General features: G+C 46.3%; 1 protein-coding gene across 1 annotated transcript; it reads left to right on the top strand.

Moving 5' to 3' along the window:
- The first annotated feature begins 256 nt into the window (after nucleotides 1–256).
- DDX21 (DExD-box helicase 21) lies at nucleotides 257–19,572 on the top strand. Its single transcript, XM_074296570.1, has 16 exons — nucleotides 257–435; nucleotides 2,318–2,797; nucleotides 3,713–3,946; nucleotides 5,326–5,401; nucleotides 6,434–6,612; nucleotides 7,251–7,368; nucleotides 7,497–7,682; nucleotides 8,042–8,187; nucleotides 9,561–9,710; nucleotides 10,133–10,294; nucleotides 12,417–12,536; nucleotides 13,313–13,386; nucleotides 14,608–14,767; nucleotides 15,178–15,312; nucleotides 16,562–16,606; nucleotides 16,900–19,572. The coding sequence occupies exons 1-16, from the start codon at nucleotides 349–351 to the stop codon at nucleotides 17,158–17,160; spliced, it is 2,613 nt and encodes an 870-aa protein (XP_074152671.1). The 5' UTR covers nucleotides 257–348; the 3' UTR covers nucleotides 17,161–19,572.
- The last annotated feature ends 462 nt before the right edge of the window (nucleotides 19,573–20,034 follow it).

Here is a 20,034-nt window from a genome sequence, read left to right as displayed (position 1 = left end):
TCCACCCTGGGTGTTTATGCTTTGCACGGGGTCTTCAAGTAGAACAGCATTATTGGGCGCCTGCCAGCCGCCGGGAGGAGGGGACCGGGAGTGGCCGCAGGAGATGACCAGATGGCATTCAGTCCCCGGAGCTCCAGACTTGCAGAGAGCACGCGCCAGCTCAGGCTTCGGCTCCGCCCCCGCGGCTCTGGCCTCGCCCAGCACTTCCGGGGGCCCGGAGCCCTCACGTGCTCGCCGGGAGTGCACACCCGCTTCCTGCTTCCTGCCTCTGCGGAAGTGACGTCGCCGGCTCTCCGCTTTCTTTCCACGCGGTTGTCCGTTGCGGATTGAGCTCGCGGCTACAGGACTATGCCGGGTAAGCTTCTGTCAGGGACTGAAGGCGAGTCGGAGGAGTCCATGGAGGCGACGGAGCAGACGCGGAAGCACAAGCACAAGGTGCGGCCTTGGGGGAAGGGAGTTCGGGCTGAGGCGAGGGGAGCGAGCTAGCGCTTGGGGGGGAGCGGGGCAGCCGGGCGCCGGCTCCACGTGGACCCAAGGCTGGGGGGGCGCTCGGAGCCTCCTGGCGCCCTCGAGCCTCGATTCACCGTCAGCTAGAAGCGTCTCCGCCTCCATCTGCATTTCACTGTGAGGAAACTGAGTTCAAGGAAGACGGCGGAGTCCCAGATCCCCGTGTCACACAGGGAGAAACCGTGTGCCGGGGGCCTAAAAGGGCACTAGCTGCTGCGAGGCGCGGGGGTGGGGGGGCGGAGAGCGAGGCCCCAGAGTGGGGCAAGCGCCTTGCAGACGGCGACTGTCATTGCAGTTGTGACCCCCCCCCCTCGGGCCAGACCTGCCCCCCCCCTGCTCACTGCTCGGGACATCCCCCCCTCCCCGCAAGTGCATCCATTGCCGGGGAGGGGGGGAACGCCTGGCCTCCCTGTGCCGGCTTCGAGCCGCTGGCCAATGGGCGGCCGTCCCGGGGCCGGGGGGAGGGTCTAGGTCCCCGCGTGTCACGCCCCGGGAGCTTGGTGGGCGAGCGCCGAGCTAGGGGAGGAAGATTTGTTAGAGATGGAGCACGAGCACTTAGTAGCCACTTATTGTGTGCTTAAGAACTGTCCTGACATCTGGGGTACAGATAAAAACCGAGCGGCTTCTTTAAGAGTGCAGTTATTAAGCGGTTCTCATGCCCGAGGCATTGGGGATTACACATATGGGAAAACTTAAAGGAAAACTAGACCACGGATAAAGGGGAGCTGGGCTCTTGGCACCCCCTAACTACGCCTAACGTGAGATGATGGAAGACCTGGGGGTGGAATAAATTGCAGAAAGATTCACATTGATAAAAAAGACTTGGAAATTTGATCCATTTTTCTGCATAGATTGGCTTGGAGAAGGTTGGAGAAAATTCCCGAGAATTTGGAATTCTGTGGTCTTGCTTTAGTGAAGAGTACACAGCACCTTTCTGTAGAATAGCTGGCTTATCCTTCAGGATCCAAGTAGTGCATTGGGAATGAGGTGTAGACACCATACTCCTCTTTTGGTGTGAAACAGTGTTGTAGCATCAGATTGGAAGCGATCTCTGTCAAAGTCAGTTACCAGTATCGATGACTTTGTTCCTACCAAATGCCACATTGTGGTGAGTCTGAGTGATGTGCACTGTCCCCTGGGGCGCTATTACCTATTAGAAAAGACAGATCCCAGGAGCAAACTTGATTCACTTGCAGCTCTTGATTTGCAACAAAGTAGAAAAATGAGATGCTGTATTTCATTTCCCAGCACTCTTCTGGATTGAGTGGTAAAGAATGGTGGGCTTTCTCTCCCATTCCTTCTCAAAAGAGTAGACACCTAAAGGCTAGGCAGCTAGGCAGTTCAGTGAGAGCACCAGCCTTGGAGTCAGGAGGACCAGAGTTCAAATTTGTTCTCAGACATTCAACACTTCCTAGCTGTGTGACCCTGGGCAAGTCACTCAACCTGGATTCCTGCTAGATTCACTCCTCCCCCTCGTATGCCCCCCCCTTCCCCATAGTAACTGTGATCCAATTTCTTCACCTGTAAAATGAGCTGGAGAAAGAAATTGCCAACCGCTGCAGTATCTTTGCCAAAAAAAACCCAAATGGGGCCATGAAAAGTTGGGCATGAGTGAAATAAACAACAACAAAAAAGAATTAGTGGGGGATGGTGGCATGATTCATGGGAATGTGCCTGAACTTGGAGCTGGGGGTACTTGAATTTAAATTCTGTGATCTTGGGCAATATCTCTTAGTTTAAAAAAAAAAAAAAAAAAAAGGTTTTGGGCTTAATGTGTGTCTCTTCTATGTTTCATCTTTGAATTTTGTAGAAAGATAAAAAAGAGAAGTCAAAAAATGATAAACCAGAAAAGAAGGCCCAGATGGAGACTGAGGAACTTGATTCTCCTAAGCCCAAAAAGATGAAAAGGGAGGAGCCTCCAGAAGAAGTCATTTCTCCAAAGCCCAAAAAGACCAAGAAGAAAGAACAATCCCCAGAAGAAGAGGAAGACTCCTCCCCAAAACCCAAAAAGGTCAAAAAGAGCAAGGAGGGGGCTGTGGAGGAACCCAAAAGGATGAAAGAGGAAGAGGAGGAAGAAGCCTGCCCTAAAGCCAAAAAGAGCAGAGATAAAACGGAGCTGTCTGAAAAGCCCAAGAAGGCCACAAAGGAGAAAGAAGTGAATGGAGACTCGAGAGAGAAACAGCCAAAGCCACAGAAGGTGTCGATGAGCAACGGATTGCCCCCTCCCAAGCACTCGTCTGAGTCTGACTCTGAGGAGTCGTCCAGTGACAGTCACAGCGAGGCCGAGCAGGTGATGGGGCGTTCTCACTGGGCACGGGAGTGGGGGCCTTTAGGTTATGGTTTAGATGATGGCTCCAGTATCTGTTACTGCAGCCCCAGAAGAAGCCTGCCCTCTCCCTGCCTTCCTTCTCTGCCCCCTTGCCTCTGTACAAGTTCTTAATTATAAGTGGAATAGAGCATTCCAAAAGTGAACCAATCCCATCTCTCTGTGAGTGTGCTGGGTTTTGATCTCTCAAAACCAGACTGGCACTTGGCTGGTATAAGCCTTAAGAGCGCGAATTCATCTCTATATCACAAATGTGGTGAGGAGGTGGGTGCCAATGGAGGAGATTGTAGCAGTAGAATCATAGGACTCTCCCTAGAGATTTAAAGTTGGAAAGGGCCTTGATGGCCATTGGCTCCAATCATCTCATTCTATAGATGAGGAACCAGGAGCAGAGTCCAAGGTCATGAGTTAAGTTTTGGGGGTAAAAGTTAAATGCAGTCTTCTTGACTCCAGGCCCAGGGCAGCTTCTTCTGCCCCATCTGAGCCTCAGGGAGAATGAAACTGAGGATTCTTGATCCTTAACTCAGAGATTGTGCCCTGAAATTGGAGTAATGGGGTGGGTCAAAGTAGAACTCTGCAAGAGTGGTGATTATGAAATCAGAACTTTGGGGGAAAGACAATTGCAACAAATGGATTTTGTGAGTGAGGACAGCCCTTCTAGGTGCTGTGATGTCCTTAAATCACAGAGCTGAGTGTCAGAACCATCCCAGGGGTCTGGGGCACTTTTGCCCTGCTCCCTGATTGGGGTATCCTGGCATCTTTTCCCAGAGTTCTCTGTCGTCCCTGATGTCTTAAAGACTTGTGCTGCTACTTAGTTACATGTTTTTGTTTCCTAATTTAAGATGGAATTAATTTATATGTTGATATGTATTCATTCAGGAAAATCATCTTCATAAAGAATTAGAAAGCCATACTCTTAGTACTAAAGGATTAAAATCCCAATTGCAAACAAAACAGTTAAAAGGTGATGAGGAGGAGGAGGATGAAGAAGAAGAGGATGAAGATGATGAGGAAGATGATGAGGATGAAGATGATGAAGATCAAGAGTTGGAGAACTCTAAAAAAGATGAAAAGAAGGCAAATAAGAAAAATTCAAAAGCTGAAGACACCGAGGTATGTTTGGACTGGATATTCTGTGGATTTGCTACATTTCAGGCATTTTTTAGGGGTGAGATTTATCTGAGAAGAATTAATTAACCTGAGTCTCAGATTCATGTTCCTCCTTCCTTCCCTTCCCCCCAACCTTCACTGTCCCAGAGCTGGGTTCTTAACTTTGAATCCATGTCTTTAGGTAGGGAAAAACACATCATGTTTGTTTTCATTAAACCTTTAACTGAAATTAACAGTTACTTAGAGACTATTTTGTGGAAGAGGGCCATTGGCTTCTCCAGATACCTCCAGACACAGTACAAAACAGAAGAAGCCTAGAGGCTGCTGCAATCTGGTGTTAGAGGTGCCTGTCTGGTGCTTCTGTTGTGGCCGGGTCCTTGAACCTACTAACTATGGAAGCTATGCCTTTAAAAGAAATCTCTGGAAGGGAGGAGCTTCACAAACAAATTTTTGAGAAAGTTATTTTGTGACAGCTTCTGTTGCCAGTTATTTGAATTTGTGGTTTGGAAGCATATGCTCAAATCATTCTAGTGACTGGTTATTGCTTCTGGGATCAAATTCAGACTTCCTGATTGGCGATTATACTTGTTGAGCTATACATTATTCCCCTTTCTGTGTTCTCAGCCTAGCCAGATTGGCCTACCAGGGCTCCCCATGCCTGCAGGCCTCCCTCCTTGGACCTTCTTCCTCAGAGATCAGAGAGAGAGAAAGTGTATGTACATACTGCCTCCCCAGATAGAATATAAGTCCCCTGAAGTTAAAGGCTGTTTCTCTCTCAGCATATAGAGGTAATTGATCAGTGTTTGCTTTATTGATAATTCTGCTTTAAGGTAAGCAGAAATGTCAAACCACGAGTCTCCTGGAAATCAATTCTTATTTGCTTTTTAAAAATATCTTCAGTGGAATTTTCAAAGTCCAAATATTTCAAATAAATTGTCTAGTGAGTTCTTGGATTTTTTGTAGATAAAAGTAGATTCACTTATGATTTGCTAAATAATGATCTTTGAGGTGTTTTTATGCAGGTGGTCAGTTTTGAGTAGTTCTATTATGTTTGGGGACCTTAGTACATCCCTTTGCATTAAATTAATCTACAGATACTTGCTGTGTGCCAGGCCCTGGGGATCCGGAGACAAAACAATCCATATCATCAAAAAGCTTATATCTGTTGTGTGTGTGACTTGATCTATCAATATGTAGGTTTTCTTTTGTGAAGAATCTCTCCCATTAGATAATGAAACAAAGTCTATATATCACATGGCCTAAGTGAAGTCTGTCTTCAAGGAATTCTCTTCTGCAACTTTCTTGGGAAAAGACTATGTTAATCTTACTGGAAACTGTTGGTTTCATTTATCCTCCTTCTGAAATGTTTTTTAATTTAACAGGAGTTATCTGCAGAGCAGAAAGAAGGAGCATTCTCTAATTTTCCTATCTCCGAAGAGACGATTAAACTACTCAAAGGTAATTTTATTAGCAACTAATTGTCATGTTGAGAAAGAGATGGTCTTCATTGATGAGATGGTCTCTCTTTTTAGATGCTGTAGTAGGAGTCAGGCTCGGGTGAGGTCCCTTAAAATCCCAGATGTCCCAGTAAAGGAGTCTGTTTCAATAGTCCTTGGTAGTAGGAAATGCTGGGCATTCTGGAGGTGTAAATTATTGTGGCCAACTCTCTTCTGTCTAGGCCCTGGTTTCTTCTCGGTAGATCTCTGAGGGGCCTTATAGCCCTAAATTTGGAATCCTAAACAGCAAAATCCCTCATTTACCCACAAGAACAGGGAGAGTAGAAAAAACAGGTTAACATATTTTTTGCTGGTAGAATTGCAAAATCATCAAAGGATATTGGACAGTAGTCTAGCAATGGACAAAAAAAAAAAAAAAATCAAAATAAGTCAGACAGCCTCCATTAAGCATTTATTGTCCTCTAGGCCCCATGGTGAGCCCCAGGAATACAAATCCACAGTTCTTTTCTCAGAAGCAGTCAGTCTATAACAGGGAAATAGAACATTAAAGAGAGCAGGAAATCTGGGGCAGGGGGTGATAAACAGTTTTATTTGCTTTGGGAATCCTACCCTATTCATGCATAATGTTGGTTTTTTCACAAAGAAAATAAGCTCTCTGTTCCTAGGTTTTCTAATTTCACCAGAAACCCTGTGGGAACCACAGCAGAGCATACGCTCTGAAAATGTGGAAGAAAAGGCCAGTGGGATCTTGTGTATAGAGTTGGTCTCCTTGGTTTAGATGTCTCCAGTGGTACAGACTGCCACTCACTCATGGCTGCCCACCTCCTGAGAGGATATCACAGTTGTCAGAAAGCACGTTTCGCCGGGAATATTTTTAATATGAAGTTTATGGTGATTTTTTTGGGGGGAAAAAATTTGCCTGATGTCATTTAACAGAAGTGCAGGTGGTGGAATGAAGCTGACCACAAGGTCCTGGTAGGTTGCTCTGGTGCATTGCTTGGTCATTTAAAAAATGAATTGGATTCTTTCCCAGCCCGCGGGGTGACCTACCTGTTTCCTATACAAGCAAAGACATTTCACCACGTGTCCAGTGGGAAAGACCTAATTGCTCAAGCCCGGACAGGGACAGGGAAGACATTCTCTTTTGCCATTCCCTTAATTGAAAAACTTCAGGGAGAAACTCAGCCCCGAGCAAGAGGCCGTGCACCAAAGGTGAGTGTGGCCCCCAGAGGCTTGCTGCCAGACCAGACCCTTGTCCCAGGAACGTCTCAGTTGCTGCTAACAGCAGGAAATCTTTTTTGTCCCATACGTATTCCTCAAAAGATGACCATGAGGAATGTTGTGGGCAGGAGACCCTGAGTCTCTAAGCAGCTGTCAGGGCCTCGGGCCACTGCTTCTGCTTCTTGGTTCCAAGGATTAGGGCCCATCAACTAGGGGTCACTGCATTGGTGGGGTGGATCAGTCTGGAATCAGGCACAGCAGAGCTCAGTTCCAGCCTCAGACATTTAGTAGCTGGGAAACCCTGGGCAAGTCACCAAAGTGCTGTTTGCCTCAGTTTTCTCATCTGTCAAATGGGGATAATGAAAGGGTTGTTGTGTTGGCCCCAGTAGAGGATATTTGTAAAGTGTTTACCTCAGGGCCAGGCAGTTTTGGTGTTTAATAAATGCTTATTCTTTTCCCCCCCTCTCGAAGTCACTACAGACCCCCTTCCTGTCTGGGTCTGGGGTGGGGAATGTGATCTGCTGCCACAGAAGAGGGAGCATGGGATGGGGGTGACAGGGGCCTGTTGAGCTTCGGGTTCCTTTGGCATGGCTGTCGTGATGGACTTCGACTTGAATCTTCTTGCCTAGATTCTGGTCCTGGCCCCGACCAGGGAGCTGTCGATCCAAGTCAGCAAAGACTTCAGCGACATCACCAGGAAGTTGACTGTGGCCTGTTTCTATGGGGGAACGCCCTATAATGGCCAGAGTGAGTACCAGTGGGATAGGAACAGAGGCGAGGTGGTGACTCTTGTGCCTGCCCAGGATCCTGTGGTGGGGGGAAGGACGAGACAAAAGGAGCCCCGGATACAACTGCTTCCTCTGCTTCCTTGACAGTTGATCTCATTCGGAGGGGCATCGATATCCTGGTGGGCACTCCGGGACGTATCAAGGACCATCTGCAGAATGGCAGGCTTGACCTCACCAAGGTGCAGCACGTTGTGCTGGACGAAGTGGACCAGATGCTGGATATGGGCTTTGCTGAGCAAGTGGAAGAAATTTTAACGGTGGCTTATAAGAAAGGTAAGTTAAGGGCTGGTAAATGCAACGGCCTGTTATAATGGGAGAGAGGGTGGTACTAGGGAGTAACACAGAAACCAGGTCAGGGAGGAAAAGTCGGCTGCTTCTCCGTCAGCCCCCAAAGGTGTGGTTTGGGGTCCTGAGCTGGGGTGCCATACTCCCTTTTGGCATAGGAGCTGCCAGCCCTTGGGTGGGGGCTGCTTTCCCCCATTTTTTAAGAGAAGAGATTGGACTGCATCATTTCCAAGGCGTCTTCTTGCTCTTGCTTTCACCTGCCTATCCCATCTTCCAATGCTCCGTCAGAGTCCTTTTTCTTTTCATCCTTGTAGAGTGATGCAATTTTTTTTTTTTTTTTTTTTAAGATTCAGAAGACAACCCCCAGACGTTGCTCTTTTCTGCCACTTGTCCTCACTGGGTATACGATGTTGCTAAGAAATACATGAAATCTACTTACGAGCAAGTTGACCTCATTGGGAAGAAGACGCAGAAGGCCGCTGTGACCGTGGAGGTGAGTGATCGGGGGCTGCTGCTCCTTGACCTGGAGGAGTTGGAGATGATGAGGACAGGCAGAGCCTATCTTGAAAACAGAAATAAAAAGATCTTCTTTTGTTTGGTTCCAGAATCTAAATCCCATTGAAGTTCTTAGCATTTGACTTAAGTCTCAGAAGCTATTGTTTGCTAACTCTGTGACTTCTCTGCTGCTTGTGTTTCTCCCTTGACTTAGTTTTGCATTGTACCCATTACCCTAGCTGTGAGGGCAGCTAAGTGCCAGTAGCCACTAGGAAGACATTCTTCCCTGAAGATCTGAGATATGGGTTCTTGTCACAAATGGGGAGGGAGGAGATCAGAAAGGATGGTCAGGCGAGCCCCAGAGGAGTGGTGGCTGTAGTGGCGCTTTTACTTGTTTTTGTATTATTTTCCTGTGACAACTTTGCTGCCGTGACTGCTGGGCTTTCTAGCGTCTCGCTTGGTCCCCATGATGAACCTGGGAGGCATTGGGATGAGGGAGCTGAGGCCCAATGATCCAGCTAGGAAGGGTCAGAGACAGGATTTGTGCTGAGCCATTGTCAACATAACAAGGAGGGATTAAATGGAAGAAAAAATAGGAGAAAATTAGATTATTTCAGTTCAGCAAGCAAGCAAGAGAAAGCTCCAGCAGAGCTTGTCCTCAAGGTCCTTTACCCATATCAGCCGTTTTGCCCCATTGATCTAAGTCTGGACGATGCCGAAGATCCTGAAGAAGCCCTTGGACTTTCCCTTCCAGTGCCAGCCATGCTGACCCAGTGCATTCCCTTGTCCGGCCAGACTGTGGGAGGGGGCTCTGCCAGTTTCCAGAAAGGCTCATCATAGTACCCTCTGTAATTGTCTGTTTTTAACAGTGGTCACAATGTGGAAATGATTGTCTTCGCTCTGCATTGTCATCCTGTAATCCATATGTAGAAGCTGAGAGGTTTTAACTTGGGGTCTGGGAACTTGTTTTTTCCATATTGCATAACTGCATCTTCAACAAAAATGTGTAGGCTTCCCCACGTGGCCCCCTGGGGGTCCTAGACCCAAACAGGCCTAAAAATGCCTGCTCTAGCTCATACCATCCCATGATATTTAATAAACTGAGGGTACCAGCTAATTGATGCAGCACCAGGATTTTTTTTTCTTCAAGAACAGGGAATAACACTCTGCCAATTATTCAGTTTTGGCATTTATCACTCACTATGTGCCAGGCACGGTATTCAATGTGAGGGATACACAGAGTGACATCAGTCAGTCAGTCAGTTCCTTGCCCTCATGCTCAGTCTTATGTCAAACTGCTCAGCTCCCTGTGACTAGCCATTGGCAATCCCCTTAGACAAGTCATTGATCCCCTTTTTCTTCTCCTTCAAGCATTTGGCCATCAATTGCCACTGGTCTCAAAGGGCAGCAGTCATTGGTGATGTCATCCAGGTCTACAGTGGGAGTCATGGACGAACCATCATCTTCTGTGAAACCAAAAAGGAAGCTCACGAGCTCTCCTTGAATGAGTCAATAAAGCAGGTAGGAATTGCTCCCCAGCCTGGGAAGTGGAGAGGAGTTTCCATTGCCACCCAAGACGTGACTGAACAGGAATAAGCGAATGTAGAAACCCTTGTGGGAATCCCCAGTGTCGGGTGCTTTGTTTCCTCTCTTCCATCATCACGGCTCATGTAGGAAACGTAGAGATGCTTGTGACCAAAAGCAGACACTGTCCTTCATGGAATCACATGTCAGAGATGGGGGACCCACGGAAGATCAGGGCCATAGAACTTGAGCCTGGTTCCACAGGTTCCGGGCCATGGGCTCTTAATGTTCCACTTGGGTTAGTTTTCTTCTCTCCTCACCTGGGGCCTGTTTGGGTGTGTGGCTACAAATGGCACGTTTTTCTCTGACAGTTCAAATCCTTTGGTTCCTTACTTAAACCATGTCTGTTTCCTTGGCAGGATGCACAGTCATTGCATGGAGATATTCCACAGAAACAAAGGGAAATTACCCTTCAGGGTTTCCGGAATGGCAAATTTGGTGTCCTGGTGGCCACCAATGTGGCTGCTCGGGGCTTGGACATTCCTGAAGTTGACCTGGTTATCCAGAGTTCTCCTCCCAAGGTAAGGGCAGATCTGTAGGCTTCCCTTTTCTGAATGGTGAGAACATTTCCTCTGTACAAATAGAAAAGGCAAAAAGGAGCAGCAATGAGATTAATCATGAGCATTAGGTTGATCCTGGTCAGTGGCTCATCCCAGAGCCATCCTATTAATTTCTCCCTTTCTGAACTTGCCTGCCTTGTTTGATGCTTTCTTTCTTGACTGCTTTTGCCCCTTTTCCTCCTGCAGAAAGACTCCCTTGGGGACCCCTAGCACAGTCAGGCATCGGTCACCTCCCCAAATGCCTGTGTCATTCTGTACCTTTTCTCCCCCTCCTCTGGTGTGGGTTGGGGAGAAGCTGTCCTTGGTCCACTGCAGTTGTGGGTGTTCATTTTTATTGGTCTGTTTTTAACAGTGCTCACAATGTGGATTGATTATCTCCGCTCTGCATTTTCATCCTGATTTTTCCAAATTTCTCAGCATCCCCCTTTTTCTTTTATCATGTAATATTCCATTTATTCATTCTCAAATAATAAGCACATCTTTAGTTTCCATGATAATTTTGTATATGCCTTTTATGGGCTTTCTTTCTGTAGATCATCTTTTTATGACATATGCCTACCAGTGATAAGACTGGGGCAACAGGGTATGTAGTCACCATCTTTTGGGTGACTTTTGGGGGGTGTTTTCAAATGGCTTTCCAGATGGATGGACTACTTCACAGCTTCCCTAACACAGCATTACTTTTGTTTAACCTTTCTCAGGGCCACCAACAACTTTTTTTTTCCCGCAACTTAATGGGTTGTGGGATAAAAGCTCAGTTTTATTTTTTCCAAATTGTTGCTGATAGCTACCTTTTCTCTTCAGAACTATTTTATATCGTTTCGCTACTTACTCCTTGGGAAATAACTCTGTTACTCAGGGTGTATGGAGATTAAAATTACAACAAGCAAAGGTCTGAGCCAATGGCACTTTATTAAAGGATGTGGACCTCAGATCTTTCTCATGACTTTAGATACTTCCTTCTTCCAGGTCCTAGTTTTTATAGGGCTAGATGTCCAGTCATTCCATAACAGCTATATCAAATACATAATAATTCCACTGAATAAGCAAAATAATGTGTCAGTAGAGTCATTAAGTTGAGTAAAATAAGAGAAATATAAGGAATTATGTCCACATAAGATGGACAGACTTTTCCTTAATTTGGGCAGAAGGAAATGTTATAAGCTGTCATTCAGTGATCTAAGTGGTATTAAGAGTGGTCATCTGGAAGTACAAAATTATTTTGGTGGACTTTCCAGGTAGTGATCTATGCCATGTTGGGCAGGTCATAATGACAAAGCGAAACAGAGGTGGAAGGCCTTTAGCTAACTTCCTATAGTAAAGCAAGGGAACTTAGAATCTGCAGTTCATAGCCCTAGGACCTTATATACAGAACCTTGATATTCTATCAAATTAATTAGGGCTGATTGAGTAGGGGTATAAAATGAATTATTACCCTCAGATGCTACAAGAGGCTTTTGGGACATCTTATCTGTTCCCTATTTTAGAAATGAGACCTCTCAGAAAATTGCTGCAAAGATGTTTTTAATTAACTGTTTAACTTCTCATTTTAACTGCATTGATTTGTAAAAACCATTCCATTTTATAAAATCAGAATTGTCCATTTTTGTGTCCTGTGAGCATCTGTTCTTGTTTGTACCAAGAATTTTCCCCTGTCTATCTCTGTGAAAGGTTCCTCTAATTTGTTCATAAGGTGACATTATATATCTAGACTATTTCTAATTGATATGTGGTTTAAGATCCTGGTCTAAACCTAGTCTCACTAGTCTCACTAAGACTGATTTCTAGTTTTGCCAAAAGTCCCTTGATAGTTGGGGTCTGTGTTAGTTAATTTAAAAGCAAGTTCATAAACCCTTACGAGACAGAAAATTTACTTTGGTGTGATATTAACTGTTTGAGAGAATAATGTCATTAAACTCAAGTGACTTGAGTATTTGCAAAACAGTTGATTTTTCTCATTCATGCTTTTGGGATCACGTAATTAAGATGCCATTTTTCTCTTCATCTGCTGGTTCTCTGTGGGCTGACCTTAGATTTTTTTCCCTTTTTTTCTAAATGTCACTTCTCCATTTTGTTGCCCTAGGATGTGGAGTCCTACATTCATCGTTCGGGGCGTACAGGTCGAGCTGGACGGACTGGGATCTGCATTTGCTTTTATCAGAAAAAGGAGCAGCACCAGCTGGCACAGGTGGAACGGCAAGCGGTGAGTGCAGGCGCATGTGCCTTCTTTTGGGCTTCTGGGTGTTCCAGAAGCTCTCCTTGGGTACCTCGTTCAGCTTCCATCCCTTCAGCCCTCGGGCAGGTCCCCAAAAGCTGATTAGAGGAATGAATATTGATTATTTTGTCATCCTGTGATCTGGAGACAGTCAGAAGAACTTTGGTTTTCCATTTTGCCAGCAACTTAGGCATTCGGATTCACAGCTGCAAAACTGTCATCTTAAAGGCTTAGAGGCTATTTTCTGGGTTGTGGTGATGATGGGCACATCTTGACATTTGTGTCTTGTGGAAAACTGTAAAGCTCGGGCTAGCTCCTCGACAGGCTCAGAATCGTCAGAGTCAGGATAAGCAAGAGTCCATGCCCCACGTTGAGTGCCAAAATGTAAATGTTCTGTTGTGTCTGTAAATTGTGATCTTTTGGGAAGCTTCTGGGGAGGCAGCCTTAGTCTTAGTTCCAGTACCAGTAATCCCCAAAATGCAGCCAGGAGTTAAGGTCCTTTAGCACAAAGGTAGACTTGGAAATGAATCAGATTCTGTCTCCGTGTGTGTGGGAACTCCTTACTGACCAATGAGCAAGCTCCTTTAAAAGTGTAAACTCCATTAAAGGTGTGAACTCTGGGCTAGAGAATTGTTAAATATCGAGTTAGCACCTAGGAAGGATTTTAACAGAAAACAGTTGAGACAGGAGTTCCCGTTGCAGCTTCTTTAGGTGATGTTTACTGTGCAAAGTTAATACTGTGTCTCTTTTGCTCTGTTTTGTAGGGAATCACTTTCAAACGTGTGGGTGTTCCCAGTGCCTCTGAAATCATTAAAGCCTCCAGCAAAGATGCCATCAGGTGTGTACGGGCTTGGGGATGTGGATGTTGTCAGTGATCACGTGCCATTGCTTGGTTGGCTAGGGTTGTCCCCAATATTCTTTGTTGTAAGGGATGATTTGGAGAAATGAATCTGTTGTCTTTACAAAGACAAATAAAAGCAGTTAACTGGTGAGGAAATCAAATGTATCTTGAATAGTTTGGAATGATTATCACTTGGGATGCACTCCCTTTCTGTGGATAGGGAGTCAGGCAGTCCCAAGAGTTGGCTCCTTCTTGGGAAGAGGTCCTTGGTCTCTGGCTGAGCCCCTAAGCCAGGACACAGTGAGGGCGTGTGCTGGGGGATGGCTCAGAGGCAAGAGTCCCCTGGTCCAATCTCCTGCTTCAATCCATTTGTGTGTATTTGTCTATAATCTCTGTATGTCTCTATCCCCCTCTGCTGCCTTGCCAGGGACCAGTCACCAAAAATGTCGACCTACCATTTTGTTAAGGCTTAAAGATTTTGCCGGTTTTAGAATTGACATCCAGATAGCTCACGGGAGCCTTGTATGTTAGATTAGTGCTAAGTACCAATTGTCCCCTAGTTTAGAAGGGATTCTGTGCCAGGAGCACAGTTGTGGGTGAAGGAGGCTCTCATCTGGCAGGGAAGAGGAGAGCTGTGATTATCCATTTGTAACCCTGGCTTGAGCAGATCTCTGGAGGTCTCTTCAAGGTGAGCTCTGTGGATCAGTGCTTTACTAACAGCTAGGGGCACATGGCTGCCAGGTGTGCCAGGAAGTGGCGCTGGCAAAGGGCAGCATAGTCCTTCAGGAGTCAGTGGCTTCAAGCTACCGCACTTGTGTTATTCAGCCACCCTGGGATTAGAAAGTGAGTGTGCTTTAGCTTCAGGCATCCCCTGGAGGCCCTAGGGACTTGGAGAGGAAAAAGCTGCCTTTGAAGTCTAGAAAGAGTTGGTTCTTGAGCTCACCTCACCCCTCACTCCCTCTTCCCCCACAAAGAGTTGTTACTAGTCTGTGTCCCTGGCCTGAGATTCTCTTGCCTGCTCAAGCCCTCTGTTTCCTCATCTCTAAAATGGGGACAAGAATGAGCGAATCTGTGTCAGAACACTGGTTGTCTGAGATGGCTTGGTACAAGACAAACACCAGCTTTGTATAATTCTAGATCCCAGCTTTAAAATCTTCCTCAGGGTGCTGAACATTTGCAGTCCTTCCTGAAAACAATTTGCTGTTGATAAATTCATAGGTTTTTGGATTCGGTGCCTCCTGCGGCCATTAACAACTTCAGACAGACTGCTCAGAAGCTGATTGATGAGAAGGGGGCCGTGGAAGCTCTGGCTGCGGCTTTAGCCCACATCTCAGGAGCAACCGCTGTGGAACAGCGTTCCCTGATCAACTCTGATGTGGTGAGATGCTGAAGTTGTGATTTCCATCTTTGAGGTGGTGGGGAGGGACTCCCTGTGCTTTCTATCTCACAAGTTAAGCATTCCTGTGCATTTTTTTCTTTTTTGTTGCCCGAGGCAGTTGGGCTTAAGTGAGTTACTCAGGGTCACACAGCTAGTAAACATTAAATGTCTGAAGGCAGATTAAATGTCCTGACTCCAGGCAGGTACTGATCCACTGTAGCGCCATATAACTGCCATGTGCGCATCTCTTTAAAAAACCACCATCCAGGTACATGTGATTCAGTCACTCTGCTAAGAAGCTCTTGTTAAAGGCCGGCTTTCATTTTGGGATAAGAGTTGCTGCTTGCAATGCTATCTGGGAGTGGGACAGTTGCTCCTTCAGGGTCCTAACTGTTTCCATTCCCTGCCAGGGCTTTGTGACAATGGTCTTGCAGTGCTCCATTGAGATGCATAACATTGGCTATGCCTGGAGAGGATTGAAAGAGCAGCTGGGGGAAGAGATTGATGACAAAGTGACCCGGATGACCTTCCTCAAGGGGAAAATGGTAAGACTGGGACTGCTGGCAAGGTGGGCGTCTTTGGGGTGCTGCTCATGGGGAGTGGTATAGGCCTTCTCTCCTATGGATGAAGGCCCCCAGGAGCTGGGAGATGAGTGAGAAGTCTTATCCTGGGTTCCCCCAACCAGGATAGGAACAAGAAAAATTGGAGGGGGTTGATGCATGCTAAGAACATTTAAGACCAAAGTAAAAACACTGAAACATGGAGGGTCTTCTGTGGATTGGAGTTTAGGGCAGCATTTGACCTTTTTGTACCAGGGTGAATTTCATGATCTATACGATCCTTCCTTGGAAAAGAAAGCCTGCCTTTCCTTTCTAGCTCTTCATAGGAAAACAAAAGTTGCTGAAAGGTCCTAAGTGGCAGGAGCTCTAGGCCAGAGTCCACCCCTCATTTTACAGCCTGAGGGACTTAACTGGAGTCAGCAGGGTGCCAGGTATCAGGAACTATCCTTTGAGCTTGGGCCCCTTGACTCATTCTTCTATCAATATCATTCATACGAGTTAATAGTATATTTCTTCCTGCAGCTCCTTGTAGAATCGTGATTGGGTGGAAGATCCCATTCATGTGGTATGGTCCAAGTGATGTAATAGGACTCTGTATTCCCCTGATCTTTGTTGGGGGGAGAGGGGGGCCTGAGTTAGAAAAACCCAGAGTCTCAACCCCTTCCAGCCTGAACCTCAACCTCTCCTCCCCCTCCCACCTTCAATTGATCTGGAAATTAGTCTGTCTTGGGAAATAATCACCACCCTTTATTAATCTGGAAATTAGTCCAGGCCATAGAAAGTTAAATAAAATCAAAACTGTGTCCCTAATCTTTGCTAACTTCCTAATCAGGAACTAGCCCACTGAGACAAAGAGCTTCTCAGTGAAAATAAACCTATTTTTACCAAACCTCACTTGAAGAATGGAATTGCGAATTCTTTCGTAAACCTGCGATACTGGCCTGGGGACCCCCATCGCGGTTAAGAGTATCTAACCCCCCACACAGGCTCTCTGTGGTATGAGTGAGATGCATTGGTAGGGCCGCTCATGCACTCGGGAATGGCTTTAGGGAGAAGCTCCACATTAAAAGCCAGTCCTGTGTGTTCGGTTCACGCACTGTTTTTTGAATGGTGATCTCAGCTCTTCCATCTATGGCAGGGGATGAGCTCTGGACCGTGGGCACTAGAATGCTGGTCTGAGGCCACCCAGCCTTGCTCAAAGATTTTTTAATGAAATGCTTGTGTTCCTTTTCAGGGCGTTTGTTTTGATGTCCCTGCTGCAGAAGTAAAGACATTCCAGGTATTGTCATCTTGCCTTCTGATCAGGATGATTGAGGGTATAGTGAGGGCAAATGTGGCCTTTGGATCCAGGCAAATGGCTTGGGAATTAAGGGTCCTTTTCCAGTGTAGGTGGAGGTTAGTTTCCCATCGTGCTTTTTGACCAGAACAGTTTGTATAGTCCATCAGATGCTTGTGGAAGCCGGGGAAAGTGAGCTCAACTGGGGGTTTGGACCTTGTATAGAGACGGGCATTCTTTGGGAGGCTGAGGGGTGTTTTCTTCAGACAGTGCCTAGAAACATCTTGTTTCCCCAGGACCAATGGCAGGACTCAAGGCGCTGGCAACTTTCTGTGGCCACTGAGAGACCCGAGTTGGAGCAACAGCCTGATGAAGGCAGAGGCTTCTCTAACTTCCGAAACCAGAGGCATGGCGGCGGCCGGGGTGGAGGTGGCCGCAGCAGTTGGGGCGGAAGTGGCGGTCGTGGTGGCCGAGGTGGTGGGGGCTTCAACAGGAATGACAAGTTTCAAAATAGAGGCCAGAAACGAAGTTTTCAGAGAGCGTTTTCTCATCGGTAAGACGCGCTAGACGACAAGATTAAATTTGGAGAGACACTCTGCCCTCACCAGTGACTTTTATAAACTTAGGCCTGCTTCCTGCTTTCTTTCTACTGCTCACCAAGCCAGCTGCTGCCATTTGGGGCCTATCTCTGCAAGAGATAGAGGCTCACTTCACCAAGGCCTCTTCAAAGGCATCTTTGCCATTCTGTAATTTGTCTACCACGTCTTCAAAAACATGGATGTTCTAAAACTCGGGGCAGTGGATTACCTTAAATTAGGTCTGTTTTCTGTCCAGACTCTTATTGTATCTCTGGGTAATGTGTTACCCTAAGGACAAGCTCCCAGGGCATCTAAGCTCGGAGGACCTTTCCTGCGTAGCCAAAGATTTGTTTTTGCAACAGATTTTCCCAATCCATTCACTGAATGGATTGTCCAGTGGAGCCATCAGTTAAGGGTTAATACAGGTGAGCCTTGAGCACCAGCTTGGATCTTGCTGACAACACTGTGCATTCTGAGGTGTCTCAGAAACAATGATTTTTGTGCATCGAATGCTGTTTTGAACAAAAAATAAACACAGGCATTCTCAGTGATGAGGGCCCCAGGTGGCTTTACCTTCCTTTGTGGCAGAAGAAAAACGGGCAGATTTGAAAGAAGACATGTGAGAGCCTCAGACATGAAAAGATAATTCGTGCTCATTTTCATGTAGAAAGACAGAAAGGCAGATAGTATCTGTCTTCTTGCATCAAACTCTTCTCCCTTTGAGAAAGAACATTCTTATTTATTTTGGAAAAATTTAAGAAAAATCTGAATTTGTTAAGCAGATAAAATAAACTATTAGATAACGTTTTTAATTACAAGATAAAATTCAAAACAACTCTAGAGAGATGTAAAACCTGGTGAAATAATTGACAAGCGGAATGTCTGTTAGTAATGGGAAAAATAGGTTGATTCACATTGTGTACATTTCTATAACCCTATAATGTTACAGAATGCTATCCATTTGCTTTTTGACTCATAAGTACCTATTATGTACTAAAGGTTGGTTGGATGATTGATTGATTCAGTCAGTGTACACTTCCTGCTCTGTAAAATATCTTTGTAGGCACCATTGCTAATCCAAGTCATATCCATTCTTACCCTGTAAAGGTCTTAGCTCCTCTGGGGACCTCTGGGTCCCTGTAGTGCCCTCTTGCCCTGGGGATATGGGCCCATATACTTAATTAAAGACCTTTACTCTGTCCGTGTGAAGGGAAGACCAAGCCATTCCTAAGTGGCCCTTCTCTCCCTGCCCTCATTTGCTGGCAGCTCCTTTGCTCCCAAATCTATAGGCCCCCCAGCCAGCTTCAGTGGAAGGAAGACTAGCATTTTAGCCCTGCTACTTAATTGACTTGGTCAAGAACCTCAAACTCCTTGGGCCTGGTTTCTCCCCAAAGAAGAATGAGTGAAGGAGCAAATGCTCCTCAAGTTTTTTAGTTCTTGGTGGCCTATTTTGTCTCACTGGCTCAAGTTCCAGCTCATGGGATCCACTCTTTACCCCTCCCCCAGCCTCAGCTGCCCATTTGATTTAGAAAGAGCTGTGCGACTGATGGCATCCCATTTAGTGAGGCTCTTGGAAAAAGCCCTTGCACTCATTTCCCTTCTGGTTTTCACATTTGGGTTTAGGAATGTAGGTGTTTGGCAATTTGGGTGCCATCCTCTTGTCATCAAGCCCAGATGCTCCTCCTGAAGTCCGGCTTTTTCTGGATTGGGTTTTTTTTTTTTTCCCCAGATGGTGGAGACTCCCCAGAGGATAGAATAGCTGATAAGGGGTGTCGGGTCTCCCCCTTATATATGGAAGAGCTTTCAGCTTGAATCCAGGGCTTCTGGCCCCAAGTAAGGCCCTTCCTTTTTTGTGCAAGATTCTCAACAAGATACTTTGCCTTTTAACTGGGTTCACTTTGATGGGAGAGGTTTTTTAGCAGATTCAAGAAATGCACCCATTACTATGAGTTAGCGATTAACATTGGGCAAATCTTTTGGCAGCCTACAGCATTGTTTTGGAACTGGTGGCACCTAGCATTTGGCATAGCATCTTAAAAAACTGTGCTGTGGAATCAATGCTTCTGTAAATGAACAAAGGAAAAAGTTAGTTTTGAATATAAAAGCTAATGTGAAATGCATTTCAACTTTGCAGAATTAAACTTTCAAGGGAATATGTGCTTTCCCTGGAAAAAGACAGGTTAATACTGTTCATTAGTACCTAAAATATGAGTTATAAAGAGGTTTTGTTGGGCTGGCCTGGGAACCTCACCATGAGAACTGAGTTCCAAAAGGTTTTCTACAAACGGAATTTTTAGATTATAATCTCTTGAATTGGGATCTGCCAACAGATTCTTAAAAGATATTTTTAAAGATACTGTCTTATGCCTTAATAAAAACTTAGTTTCCGTATGTCTGTGCTGTTTTCCCCATGTCCACCAGCAGTCACCCCTGCAGAGGCCTGAAAAGTAGGGCTGTGGGGGGAGGGGGAAATTGCCCAGGAGATTCCGTACCACCCCGCTATCATTGGGTAGGGCAGAAATTGTTCCCATTTTGCAGAAGCGGCCTCCACCCCTCACCACTGGGTAGGGAAAGGATGTCCAGGTCTGAGTATCTCCAGGGGCTGGCCTGGTGATTGGGCTTGGGCTTCAAACTGGGTGCCAGGCTCCCTGTTCAGTGCTCTGCCCTCGGCGCAGCCGGCTTTCCCCTACCGGGCAGGCCGCAACCATCCCCCGGTGCCCAGGCACACGGCACTGGCTGGCACCCACAGATCCCTCCAAGACTCCTCGGAACGCGCTCCCCTGGACCCCCTTGGGAAGGCCATAAGGCCCTCCCACCCCAGCCCCCCCGCGGGATCTCCTCCCCTCGGCGTCC

This window comes from Sminthopsis crassicaudata, chromosome 2, assembly GCF_048593235.1.
Source record: "Sminthopsis crassicaudata isolate SCR6 chromosome 2, ASM4859323v1, whole genome shotgun sequence".
NCBI classification, from domain to species: Eukaryota; Metazoa; Chordata; class Mammalia; order Dasyuromorphia; family Dasyuridae; genus Sminthopsis; species Sminthopsis crassicaudata.
This window is presented reverse-complemented; position numbering and strand designations above follow the sequence as displayed.